Raw genomic sequence first — 13736 nt, 5'->3', positions numbered from 1 at the left:
CCCTGCTTCTAGAAACATACATTATTTAGAATCATAGAATGGTTTGGGTTGGAAGGGCCCCTAAAGATTCCCAAGTTCCAACCCCCTGCCATGGGCAGGGACACCTCCCACTAGTCCAGGTTGCTCAAAGCCCCATCCAGCCTGGCCTTGAACACCTCCAGGGATGGGGCATCCACAGCTTCCCTGGGCAACCTGTTCCAGTGTCTCACCACCCTCACAGAAAAGAATTTCTTCCTAATATCTAATCCAAATCTCCACTCTTTTAGTGTAAAACTGTTACCCCTTGTCCTATCACAACACCTATTTCCCCAGGTGTTCCCCATAAAACACAGAAGTTTAGCAACTTGCCCTGAGACTGTGACACACAGGCAACGCATGTCCTTACTAGAAGCCTTCTGAGCACAGCAAGTGCTCTCTCGTATCCCATCTTTGCAATAGAAAAAAGGGTAACAAAGCAATACCAAACTCTTTGTCACTCATTTTGAACAGCAGCAACACAACCGCCATAAGGACAGCAGAAGTCATTCCCAAATTTCATTTCAGAGGTGGCAGCCAGCACGCTGCAGCACACAAAGGGAAGGGGACAGAGTAACGGCAAGAGCACAACTGCCAGAGAATATGGGGCAGGGAAACTGAGGAACCTCAACTAAGGAAAAAACACCCCATGAGGCAACCAAGGAGTAACCTGGGAAATCATTTTTATGATACTCGGTATTACAATACTCACCGTTAAACTCTCTCCCCCTAAGTCAAATATATTCACTCTCTTCTCTGTATCATCCCCATTTCTAAAGAAGGGCAGAAATGTGTAGTTTGTACACGTGCACCTTTGAAAAAACAGAGCCCCACTTCAGCATGTACAACGCGTTGGATAGGACAACCACTTTATTACAAAGAACAAACAATGCTTCGAAATAAGACTGATCAACTCGAATTGTACAAAATGTCAGTTTCCTTGTAGAGGTCATTAAGTAACAGGCTGTAAGACTAAGTTCACGTCAAATTCGCTATCCTGCAATATCAGATAACAACAGTAATACTTAATTATATCTTCAGAGTTTATGGCATGATCATGTGCTCTACTCCAAACTACATTCAAAAGATATTGCTATAATTACTTTGAAAACACAAAGTGTAGGTTATTGTTCACTTCATTTCCACTTTCACAAGAACATTCTGAAGGTGAAGCTGTAGCGGGGTCGGCCGTAAGCAGCACGACGGCCCTTACACTGACACAGTCACGACTCCCCTAAGGAGTTCAGTAAACCTAAACATTTCCACAATACGGATACTGTCACCTCAGAGGTTTCAGCTTCTGTTACACGTCCCTTAGCAATAGATGAAACAAATGGGTAACACGTTCTCCAAGAGCTGATGTCAACAGTCTTGCAAATGAATTCGAAAAAAAATCAAGCAATCAGTATTTGTCTGGTATCTAGTTGATAGGCAAACAGGCGGGATTGAGACCTTATAAATACAGTTCTAAAAACAAGACCACAAAGTGTATTTTACAGCGTGTACCACAATTTCAGTTTGAAGTAAAACTGCGAGGAACTGAAAGTCTGCGTATGATCACTATTCAACGTCACCCAACTTGGACAAAGAAGAGAAAAGTGACATCTTATGTCAAGCCAGCCGGAGAAAGCACACTTAAAAGGAAATTATACTTTCATCTAAAACGCCACAGTTTTACCCTTTGGTAGTTGTGACATACCCACTGGAAAAGAAATTGTGCAAAGCATGTGAAACCAAGTGCAAAAAAACCCCACCCAGACACACCCAACGGATTTTATTCTTAAATAACAACTCTACAATCACAGCTATCGACCAACAAAATCAAAGCCACAAGTGTTTTCTCTAAAGGCTTCTTTTACAGTACTAATAAGAAAAACCAAATTCTAGCCTTCTAGTTAACAGTTCATGTGAACAGTATTTTAGTTATCAGACAGTATTGGTAGTGAGATCATACCTGATAAAATGGACCATTAAAACACTAACATTTTAAAGCCAGTTAACTTCAGGAAAAGTCCTATACATTCATACTATAAACACCGTTTAAAGTGAGTCTGGGATCTCTGTCATTGTCAGAAACACGAGATTTTTCTCCGGAGTAAAACCATGTGTTATTACTCCTGTGCCACAATTAACACTATTACAGCGATTTATGGTCCCCAGCACATTTTTATATGCTATTATAGCATGTGATGTGTTGCAATAATTAAGGCTGTATCAGCACTTCCACTACAACCCTGATTTTCAGGGCAGCTAAAACTTGGCTATTAAATCTGCTCTGGGAAAACTGAGCTGTTAAATCTCTAATATTGTCATGATACTTCTCCCACCAAACCAGGCACATCATTTATTTTAGTTTATATATTTACAAACGTTCTTAAGACAAATTTAACTGGCAGAGGCAAGAAATTCTACCTTGATGTACAGTCTTTTGGCATCCAGGGCAAAATTAAAGTGCAAAGTATAAACTTCATTGCACAGGAAATAATTTAGATTTTATTTTGAAATAAATCTTATTTAGGTGCCTCAATCTATTCACCTAGTGACCTTGTCCAACTCAGCCATTTTCCTCTACGCTTTGGTAAACATAGGTTTATATATAGATACATAAATAGCATTTAAAATGTTTACCTTTATTTCACTACTGTGAACAATTTGTCTCTTTTAGCATAGGAATGGATCAACCTATTCCTAGAAGTAATGCTTGTTGAATTTATCAGCTAGCTAGTTAATGTAAAATGATGCATAGTAAAAGGGAGATACTGAACTTGATTGGGAGGATATACTGGTAAAGCAAACAAGCACTTAAGAAGATTAACTGGAATAAATATGTTGAAAGTTGCCATATAATATGTGCAAAATTGCTTACCATGTATTCTAAACTTTGGTTAAAATTTTCAGATTGAAGTTTTACAGAAACATTATGGAAGCAACACAAGTGATTACAAACACAGGAATGAGGTAAGTTATTATTAGTGCAAAAAGCAAGCATATGCTAAAAGCAAAGCATATGGATTTAAAAAAAAGAGAATGAATCTCATGGAAGTTTTAATACAAGACCAGAAAGGTCTCTTGTAAACATTGGTATTTACAAGTTTAAGATTTGTACAACTACAAAAGGATGTTTCTAAATATTAGTAGTGCATTTACAATGAATTTACGTTTTTTGTAATAAGAGAAATTACTAAGTTTATCTTTTTCCTTTTAAATCTTCAGGGGATATCTTTCAAGATTAAGATATTTGTTACAAATAGTAGAAAAATCATTTCTTTACAAAAAAGTATATATTAAAATATTTATACATTTTAAGTTACTATATAATAACTGGAAATTTTCGCCTTGCACACAGGCACCACAACGAAGAATGTGGTATAAAGAACTGAAACCAAACAAAATTTGCTTATATACCAAATCTTATAAATTATCTATGCAAGATCTGTAACAATCATGGGGACTCAACCTCAAATACTATTGCATGTGCCAATTTTGTAGTTATTTGATTTCAAACTGCATATTTTTTACGTTTTAATTATCCCTACCAAAAAGAGCTACTGGATGGAGTATGGTCTTCCATCCCACCACCTTCAATATAGTTCCTATATGGTACTCATACCTGAGCAAGGCTGTGTAACGCTGATGTTCCAAACGTAAAAAAGGTTATATACTTTTAAGATAAAAACAATGCAAAAATAAAATATTTGTAGCATTTACAAATAGTACAAGAGTTACATTAAACACTACATTCGAGACTTGAGATTTACGACGTCGTTTCTATTTTGAGCCTGATGTTTTCATATCTGCAAAAAGAAGGAGACACTGTTAAATGTTTGGTAATTTCACATCGTGTATACGGTCAAACACTTTCAACCAACTACTGCGTCAGAGTTCTGGGGTACAGGTCATGGTCGAACCCCTAGCTAATTAAAGGGGTAAAACAGCATCGGAATACTAAAATTATGGCAGACAACTTCATTGTTTATCTCCACGACATTAAAAAACAAGCAGTGGTGTCTTCCACAGTCGGCTTTCAGCCCACACCCTGTGGATGACAGCCCACGGAGCCAGAGTTCAGCTAAACCCAGGCAACAGCTCCCTGCTCCCTGAGGGGGTGGGTGCCCTCCCCTCACTCTGCCCTCCCCGACCTCCCTCCACGCTCACAGAACCTCTGCCTGGGCAAAGCCAGCTCCCAACCGGCAGAAAGCTCGGCCAGAAAGGGGAAGGAGTGGGATGAGAGGAGAAGCCAGCAAAACTACTTGTTTTGTGCCTCCAGACTGGCTTACTTAAAAGGTGATCAGAACTGATCAGGCTAAAAAACTAATCTTTATTTTCAGTGGGTCTGTTTCCATCCCCAACTCATCGTGAACCTGAACAAGTTCAAGTGCAGGGACAAGATGACAAAACCTCTTTTGTCGGTAATACAGACTTTGAAGTGTATATGCATCACAAAAATGCACTTTGTGAATTTTTTTTTTTCCTAATAAGGAGGGAGAAAAGATTGAAAAGAAACCTGATTACACGCATGAGTGTAACTGCAACACTTATTAGATGGAAAAAACCTTTGAGGTGAAGTGAAGCCCAGGGAACTCAGCAGCTTACTGGGCTCTTATTATTCAAGGGACTGGGTAAGACTCAATAACCAACATTTCAGTACTCGCTTGTCTTCTGACACAAAAACCCCAACTTTTAAATGTTATGCCAAATTCAACAACTCAATTGAACAAAACATTTCAAGAACTTGACGTGCACTGCTGAAAAAAGCTTTGGTTCTAGAGACACAATAGGCCATTCCCTCCCATTTAAATGCCACATCTGACACCAACTTTACCTTGAAGCCATCGAACTTGCGTGGCTGGTCCATATCCCCTCTCATTCTTTGCAGAAATTCTGAAGACTATAGCAGGTCGGGAAGTGTAATCAACGTGAGCGTTGGCAAGCTGGGCAGCAGTCACTATACACGAGGTTTTAAGACCACAGTATATTCTCATAAATACAAGCTGACTTGGGTTTTCCTGTAATTGCGTGGAACGGATCGCTAAGTAGGCAGAATATTCTAAAATATTTCCCGAGGGTGAAGCAGGAGGCTCCCAAGAAAGATGAATACAGTCTACACTCTGAAAAAAAAAAAAGGGGGAGAAAATGTGATAGAGTGTACGTAACCATTAGATACCTGAATATATATGTATAAATATATGTATTAAAAAAATATAAAAATACAAAACCGCCTCTAAAGATCATCTGAAAATTCTAACTTCACATCACCACTCTTTGGAGATAAAGACAGGTATTTTGACTTTTATTTTTGGTAAAAAAAAGTATGGTAAACCCCTTTAGATTTAAGGATGCAGAAAATCATGGTGAAACTGTCAAATGATAGAAGACGTGTATCTGACAACATGATCATTAAATATAATAAATTCTTTACAGCAAATTTCCTAAAGAATATTTAATTGACCAGAATTATCCAAGTAAGCATCTGACAACATATTATGTGACAATTTTAACTTGAGAAAAATTCCAACAACAAATCAACTAAACCCAAGAGTTCTGAGATTAAGCTTGTGACCAGAATTCTATACATCAGAACTAGAATTACCTAAATTTCTCACCTTGGTGATTTTGACTGTTGAAGGAGCTCCAGGAAACCCAGGAATGCAAGTCTTGAATTCACTGATCTTACTGAAAGGCCCAACGCCACAGCCGTTAATTGCAGCAACTCTAAACCTGTACACTGTGCCTGGGAAAAGATCCTGTTTCTTAAGCAATCTGTAGTCTGGTACATCTGCACTTTCCTTCTGAAAATAAAGCGATATCTGTGTTAATATTTAAGATATTCCAAACACAATTAGCCCCAAAAGATATAAACTGGGTAGCGATAAACTGAGACTAATAAGTTTAATTGCAACTGAAAAGCTATCTAAAACTGTTATAGTTAAATCAGAACTTACAAAAATCTTCTGACTGAGACACTAGCTCGCCTCAAACCAGCTGATCTAAAATGCAGTATGAGACTACATCTCTAACCAAAAAAAGCCCTAATTTTTCAATCAGTTAAACTGAACTGCACCTCTTGGTTATTGCACCTCTGGAAAGTAAAAGCAAAGTAGCATTTCCAGCTGTATAGCATATGATATAATTAGCGAACTCTTCCGTCCTAAAAAATATTTTTATTTCAAAAATAGTTATTCCTATAGTTAGGAGCTGCAATTTGATGCGTAGGTAATCAAACTGTTTTTTAAAAAAAGCACTGTAAGTTAGTAGCAAATGGGTTTCTGAAGCAGAAGTGCTAATGTATTTCCATGTTTAAAATATGCATCAATGCATGCTTGAGACTTCCAATGGAACTATTTTCCCTCTGAATAATGTATAAGAAATCACAATCAATGTACACACTGTAAAATGTACTACGCTCCTTAAAACGAAGACGTGCAGTATTTATAGCAAAGTGCTTTCAAAGAAAGTGTTCTGCTCTTCTGTTTCTGTCTCAAGAAAACATACACCCATCCCTTCTGTTTCTAGTTCGCTAGGACATCATTAATTTACACTGTCACCATCAGAACTGCAGCATTTTCGCAAGTTTCACATGTATAGTATTTTCATATATACACTTACATGTGCAACAACATTAAGTTAGAGAAACCTACTACAAAACCCACTATAGTTCCATATCTAGTCTCTTTAAACAGCCTAGCTTTGTCTTTAACAATTTGTAAGCAAAGATTCTGGAAATAGAGAAGAAACTTTGACCAAAACATTTCAGCCTTGTACTGAAATAACGTATTAATAAGTTGTGGGTTTTTTAGTTTTAAGAATTTTTACAGGTTTGAAAGTTCACCAAGTTTAAAGTTCTTTCCTAAGGCTAGAAACAGAAAATACAGAAATAATTAGCAATTGCAAAACAAGACATTAAGAAAATTCATCTGGTTTGAGAAATGTTAAAAAAAAAAAAAAGTGAGCAAAATACATGACTGGTCACGAAACACAAAACTCCAAATCCTGCTGCAGTATCAGAAGATGCCACATTTTGCTTCAACCCTATGAGCAACAGATTCCAAAATACATATGTGCAAGTTACGTCAGAGAAGAATTAGCAGCTACCTTGTTAGAGATGTTCAGTGTTTCCTCTGGCAGCAAGTAGAACTGGCTCACCACAGCGCTGTTGTTCTTAAAAATTCCAACATCATACCACTGCCGGTCTCTCGTTTTCACTGGAGCTGTCTGTCTTTGGGGAGTTTTCTAGTATTTGAAGAGCACATTATTGTAGACTACCCATACTTCAATGTAACGTAAAGAAAATGTTAAGACTCTAAGGATATGTAAGAGACAACCCCCTAATATACCAGTGTTGCTTTCTTATACTTCAAATGAATATGCATATATTATCAAAAGACTGTTCAAAACCAACTGGTTCTTCTACATTGATTTAGACACAGCCTATCGTTTAAAAGAAAACAGCTGGGATGTCAACTCTGACATTCTAGTTTAAACAGGGGGGGAAAGAAATTTAAAGCTGTAGAACTAGGTGTCTGCAGCAGCATGTAGCTGGCGAGTTAAATTCAGAGGTCAAGAAGTTCCACAACGTGGTCCAGCACCAGTAGGTCTACTTGGGATCCAGCTACACCTCCCCACCAAGCACACCTTCTTTCAAGCTGCTGCTAACTCGATTGCAGCTGAGAACAGGGCCTCTGCTGTGGCATGAAGCAATGGTGGTGGAGGGCATGGAAACTGCTCCTGACTGACCCAGAAGGACAAACCATCTTTCTTGCTTGTCTCCAGGCACCAGGGAGGGTGCCTGCACGGTCACTGTGCCCAGCACAGACAGGCCATGACCCTGCCAGCATGGAAAAGGGGCAGGAGGGGCAGCTGCTCTTGGCAAAAGCACCCCAACCCTTTAGCACCAGCTGCTGCTTCCCATCCTTAGCTCCTCTCTTGTGGTGGCAACACTGGCACCTTGGTTTTGTGTATTAAGTTGTAAGCAGGTGAAATAGGAAGCATTTACTTTTTCAGGCAGTATTTACAGCTTGCATAGCCAGTCCCCATCTCCTCTAGGGAAAAACATCAAGATGTCAGTTTAGTTACGTTTCAAACCTATAGACCAGCAGCTAACACTCATCTGATCTATACATACTTCATTTTAAATTCAGCTGTGCATACAGAAAAGCACTCCACATTTGCACATCATGCAGCAGAGAGACCATTCCACTGTGCCAGCCGATAAGAGATTCAACAGCTGAGACACAAACTTGGATCTCCTCCCAACTACACAACTGCTACTTAGACTCAAATCAAACCCACACAATGCAATTAGTTTTACAACAGAAATGTTTACCCCTGTATTATTCACTTCAAGCCCTAAATATACATTGCTTTTCTTTCAGAGATATAATTAAAGGAAAACAGAAGAGCCCTTACAACTAATCAACGGAACAATAAATACAGCAATTTGATTATACTTTTCCAGACTTACAGAGGAGTGTGAATCATTTGTCTGTCCAGTATTGACCCTTGTTGAAGGCATGATATAAGCAGTTTCAGCAGCTAGAAACAAAAAGTTATATTTAAAAAGCTTAAGTGATAGGAAAAAATTAACACAAAGTCCAAAACATGAAAGTTCATCTCAACAGCCATTTAACAAGTATTTGTTGCAAAAGTCCGTCTCAGACTTCTTTTGCATGCAGTTCTATTTATAACACAAACTACTAATTTTGGCCTGCGTCATATTCACAGAACAATTGTAACAGCCTGGCAGCGCAGGCGGCTACACATAACACAAAGAGAAGGCAGGACTCAGAAAATCCTAAAAAGTGACAGAACGATGAAATCGATACGAAATATTTGTGAGCGAATAATCTAAACACCAGATTGAGGCACATACCGATGACATTGTAGGAACACTCTAAGCATGAAACCTTAGTTTGAATGCATTGTTTCCGACATCAATACAGTCTTAAGTTCTGAACATGAGCAGTTAATTTTTAAATAATCCCAACAAATGGGAAAAAGAACATTTATTACATTTAAAATGCAATCTTGAGAAAAAAAAGCTAAATTGAAGTACATAAGCAACACAAGAGAATATCAGTGTTTTATACTTATGTTTCTGGTTTTTGCTTTTAAAATGCAATACTGTTAGGTAAAAATTATACTACTCTCACAGCATCAGTAAGAGAATACAGCTAACACTCAAAGCAATAGCAAGCACAGCCCATTGATACTCACAAAAAAAGGAAACTTGAAAAAACTACAAATATGTTCAGTTTCTGCGTGGCTGCTTATTTTGGGTATTTCAAGCAGACTCTGAATAGGTCAGCACATTTGATTACTGGTGAGCAAGCCACACGAACTGGCCATATTTGCCACAGAATTCAGTTGTTTAAAATCAAAACCATCTAAGGTTATTATTTGCAGTCTTCTGCTGACTAAATAAACAATCACTGAATGAAAACAAACGTGCTACGGGCACCAAAACTGGCTGCCACTGCTATTTAGAAAACGGGCTTCTGCATAAATGAAGATTTAAAGGACTTTTCACTTACAGGAAACAAAGATTTTTACAAACATATAAAAGGAATATCCCAATGTTTAAATCATAGCAGAGATCATCCAGGCTGCCCAAGGTCCTCAATGCCCAAAGCCCTATCTCAATCCCAGGGACTAGTCAAGATGGAAATCCCACCACACTAGAGGAACTCTGAGGGCCTTAGATATATATGGCTCAAAATACAGTATGTGAAACACATTTCAAACCTTCAGATTTTGAATTGAATGTTGTTAGTGAAGTTTCATCTTTAACAACTGCCCCATTTGTACTTGATGATTCAGTTTTAACAGCCTGCTGGGTTACCATAGTTTGTGTGCTGGAGACAGTACTGGAGACAGAAGCATCAGGATTTACAGTTCGTTTGTCCAAGTCATGTAATTCACCTACATTTGCTGAAGTCTGAGGACCTTAAAAAAAGAAAAATATTAACCAGAATTCAGTATTGGTAGCACCTACCAAATTTCAACATGATCACAGTTTCATATAAAACCAGAATTTAGCTCAGATTTAGGTTACAATAGATTTGATTAAATTAATTGCTAACGCTTTCTTTAGGTCTATAACTTAACAAAAGTCTGTCTACATAGTCATAAAATTATATATGTAAACAGTTATATTAAAACAACAATTTCATTTAAGTTTGCTATTCTATGAGGACCTTAAAAAAAGAAAAATATTAACCAGAATTCAGTATTGGTAGCATCTACCAAATTTCAACATGATCACAGTTTCATATAAAACCAGAATTTAGCTCAGATTTAGGTTACAATAGATTTGATTATATGAATTGCTAACGCTTTCTTTAGGTCTATAACTTATCAAAAGTCTGTCTACACAGTCATAAAATGATATATGTAAACAGTTGTATTAAAACAACAATTTCGTTTAAGTTTGCTATTCTAGATCTATTTGGTTATGAGAGGATTAATTTGGAAAAAAAATCCTAACGTAAAGAGAAAGTATTCACACAAATCAGTATCACAACTTTGATACAATCGATTTAAGATTAACTACTGTGGAATTCTGCTTCTCAGCACTAAGATGCAACATTTCAACACAATACTTAAATTACACTGCGAAGAAAACGAAAATCCAACAACCCACAAATTCCATCACAATACTTAAATTACACTGCGAAGAAAACAAAAATCCAACAACCCACAAATTACATGAGAGTCAAATATAAACAGATCAGTTGCCTGAGCCTGGATTCACCACAAAGAACATAAGGCACTTCAGTGAAATGCCTAAATCAGTGCCTTGTCATCTTACGCTCCTCTCCACATCGCCTAAAATGTCCCACCAGCTACGGCTTTGCACTATTAACAGACAGAAGTAGTGTGAAAGAGAGCCTGAGGTTACTATCACCTTAAAGTTGTAAAATGAATCTGGTCCTGTCAGTCTGTTCTTTGATGTTAAAAAGGGCTATTTATGTTTAGAGACACATTTGCCATCATAATAATGATTACTGAGAATTTCACGTCCTTTGCAACGCTTCAAACAACTTAAGGTTTCATTTTTCTTTGTATCTTCTAAAAATACCTGAAGTCATAACTAGCACAAGATGGTTGTTTTTAAACTACAAAAGCCTCTAAAATAATTTCAAATTGCAAGACAGAAATAATCTTATTTTATATTTATCAGACGAATTTCAACTCTCACTTTTTAATTAATTTTTATTCTATAGTCATCTTACTTGAAGTACAAACAGGCAAAAGAGAAGGGGCATTTGATTCTTTGAATCCTGTAGCATCTGCATGGTTTTTCATAGTCTCCTGTGTAATCTTGTTTTCAGGTGCTGCAACCTTTTCTTTTCCTTCTACTTTTAATAATGAGTTGGATGAAAGGGAAACTTGGACCTAACCAAAAAAACACATGTGTTAATGTTTAACTGCAAAGTTCAGAAATTTCAGTTGCAAACATGGTATGAAAATGCTTCCTTGAAAACAACAAACAAAAATCCTCCAACAAATCCCCCTAGCACTTTAAATTATAACAAGAAACCAACCTCACAATCCACCTTATCTTAGCCATCATATTACAAAGACTCAAACTCTAAGTTGACTTGAAAGTGTCCCTTCCACATACTAAATTTTATCTGAGTGAGCTCATGTTCTATGTTATTACATGGAAGTTCATTGATGCATAGATGTAGCCTACTGGGGGGGACTTGAGGGGATGGGAAAATAAAAAAAATGACAACTAAAGAGGTTTTTCCACCTTTGCTTTCCTGGCACATATGCAAGGTACTTTTTTACTAACTACTGTTAGTAAAATTTATAGTACTTCTACATGCGTTTTCTACAAGAATAAATTATGGATCCCGTACAGATCCGAGGCTTTACACAGTTAAGAAAAGGTCAAAATTTCTAAAATTGTGATCTTTCAGCCAGAGTTTGTCCTCCCTCTTTCTTTTAAATTGGCAAAACAGTGCAACACGTACACCTGCACAACCAGAACAGATAATAATTTGGTTTATACTGTAGTAGGAACCGACAACTAAGCAGATTAGTATTAAAACACTAACAAAAGGAGGAATATGCCTTATCCTTTTTGCGTCCCACATTAATTTCACCAACATTTTGAGGATGAACAGTATTTCTACTAGTATCAGACTCCTAGTAAGCAGTCTGGAAGTCAATAAAGTTGCAGTTTCCTTTCTGCATTACCAGGAAGAGAACTTTAAAGACTGTCAATTACAAAAATAAAATAAAGTTATGTCTGTAAAAAAACAGACATTACTACTTCAGCAGGTGTCTTTGTTTTGTATGATTTTGGTTTTTTTTTCTAAGGCCTAAGAAGTATGCAGGCATTTCAAAGGACTTTTAAAACTAAGACAGTGTTTTAGCAGTTCTCTCACTTCCCACACTACTTTGCCACTTCAGCATTTTTCAGTTTACACTTACGTTATTAGGAATGACATTATTTGTTTGGCTGGGATGATCCACCTTCATTTCTGGATAAGGGACACTAGGCAGTGATTGTGGACTTTGATGTAGAGAAGAGCCACCTTTCAGTTAAACAAAAGCAAATTCAAATCAGTTACAAAAAACTTAATATTATGTTGGTTAGAATCTATTCCAGTAAGCAAGAGGGAAACCCAAAGTTGCCTGAAGGAAGACCTGGTTGGAAGACTGAAATGAAACTGCATGGCCAAACAGTCAGTCCTTTCCTTTCTCAAATCATGCCCAGCACTGTACAAATATCTTCATATTTTGTCCAGACAGCTGGACAAAACTGAGAGACAAGTTAAACTGAATTTTCCATAATTATGAGGCACAGATTTGGGGAATAACAAATAAACAGGGTCTCTCTCTCAAAATGATTTTTTTTTTTCAAAACAAACTCATATTAATTTCTTAGGCAATCCTCTACCTTTATGCAAATGTTAGCATAGCATGATCTGACTCCTACCTTGTGAACTCAGCACGGATGTCTCAGGAACTCCAGTACCGGGTATTCCAGCCACTGGTGGCACTGGTGAGTCAGCATGTAACTGAAGAAGATATTCTTCAACTGTAGGTACTTCATCCCATTTCACTTGAAAAGAGTTGGTTGTAGCTCTAATCAGCTGTACCTGTGATGGTGCTGGAGGTTTCTCTACAAGAAACCAATAAAACACAAATGGCATGTTGAAATTGCTCTCCTTCATCGATTTAAGAAATATCTATGTAACACAAGCAAAACCAGTAGCTCCTTTTTCACTCGTGTACAATATATACCAGATCCAACAAGAAGCAGTTGTCAAAGATAGCAAGTCAAGTTAGAGAATATTATAACGTGCCATTCCACAGTCTTCAAAAATGCTGAAGTTCTGACACTTTCTTTTTTGATGGCTCTTCTGCTGCCAGTAAGTCTTTGGGTTGAATATACATCATTATAGGGATTACAGAGATAAGAGATCCTCATCCTTTCCTAAAAGGCTGCATGCAGTTCTTTGGCTCCTAAAGTTTTCTGTATTCCTGGAAAGGATTCACAGAAGACTGTGCTTTCTTTTTGCTTGCTCTCTGTAGCTAAGGGGAGCTTTCCCTCAAGCTTCTGCAGAGGCTAAAGCCTCGTCATGATTCAAAGCCAATGACCTGCTCTTCTCACTTGCCTTGATGCCTGACTAGGCTGCACTCTCAAGCACATCCCCTCCCATGCTACGCTTCTTCATCTTCTGACTTTCCTGAGGGGCAGTGAAGGA

At 37.5% G+C, this 13736-nt stretch overlaps 1 protein-coding gene across 1 annotated transcript in view; it reads right to left on the bottom strand.

The window, feature by feature from the left end:
• Positions 1–858: 858 nt before the first annotated feature.
• Positions 859–13736, bottom strand: part of HCFC2 (host cell factor C2) — a 20371-nt gene continuing 7493 nt past the window's right edge. Inside the window, exons 8-16 of the mRNA XM_014937241.1 lie at positions 12965–13150; positions 12457–12560; positions 11247–11409; positions 9757–9957; positions 8477–8547; positions 7108–7245; positions 5619–5804; positions 4838–5123; positions 859–3809 (exon numbers count right to left, since the gene is read on the bottom strand). Coding sequence (XP_014792727.1) covers positions 3784–3809; positions 4838–5123; positions 5619–5804; positions 7108–7245; positions 8477–8547; positions 9757–9957; positions 11247–11409; positions 12457–12560; positions 12965–13150 — 1361 coding nt within the window. The 3' untranslated portion in view covers positions 859–3783. The remainder of the gene's footprint in view (positions 3810–4837; positions 5124–5618; positions 5805–7107; positions 7246–8476; positions 8548–9756; positions 9958–11246; positions 11410–12456; positions 12561–12964; positions 13151–13736) is intronic.

The sequence above is a fragment of the Calidris pugnax genome, unplaced genomic scaffold (genome assembly GCF_001431845.1).
Source record: "Calidris pugnax isolate Ruff unplaced genomic scaffold, ASM143184v1 scaffold1, whole genome shotgun sequence".
NCBI lineage: Eukaryota > Metazoa > Chordata > Aves > Charadriiformes > Scolopacidae > Calidris > Calidris pugnax.
This window is presented reverse-complemented; position numbering and strand designations above follow the sequence as displayed.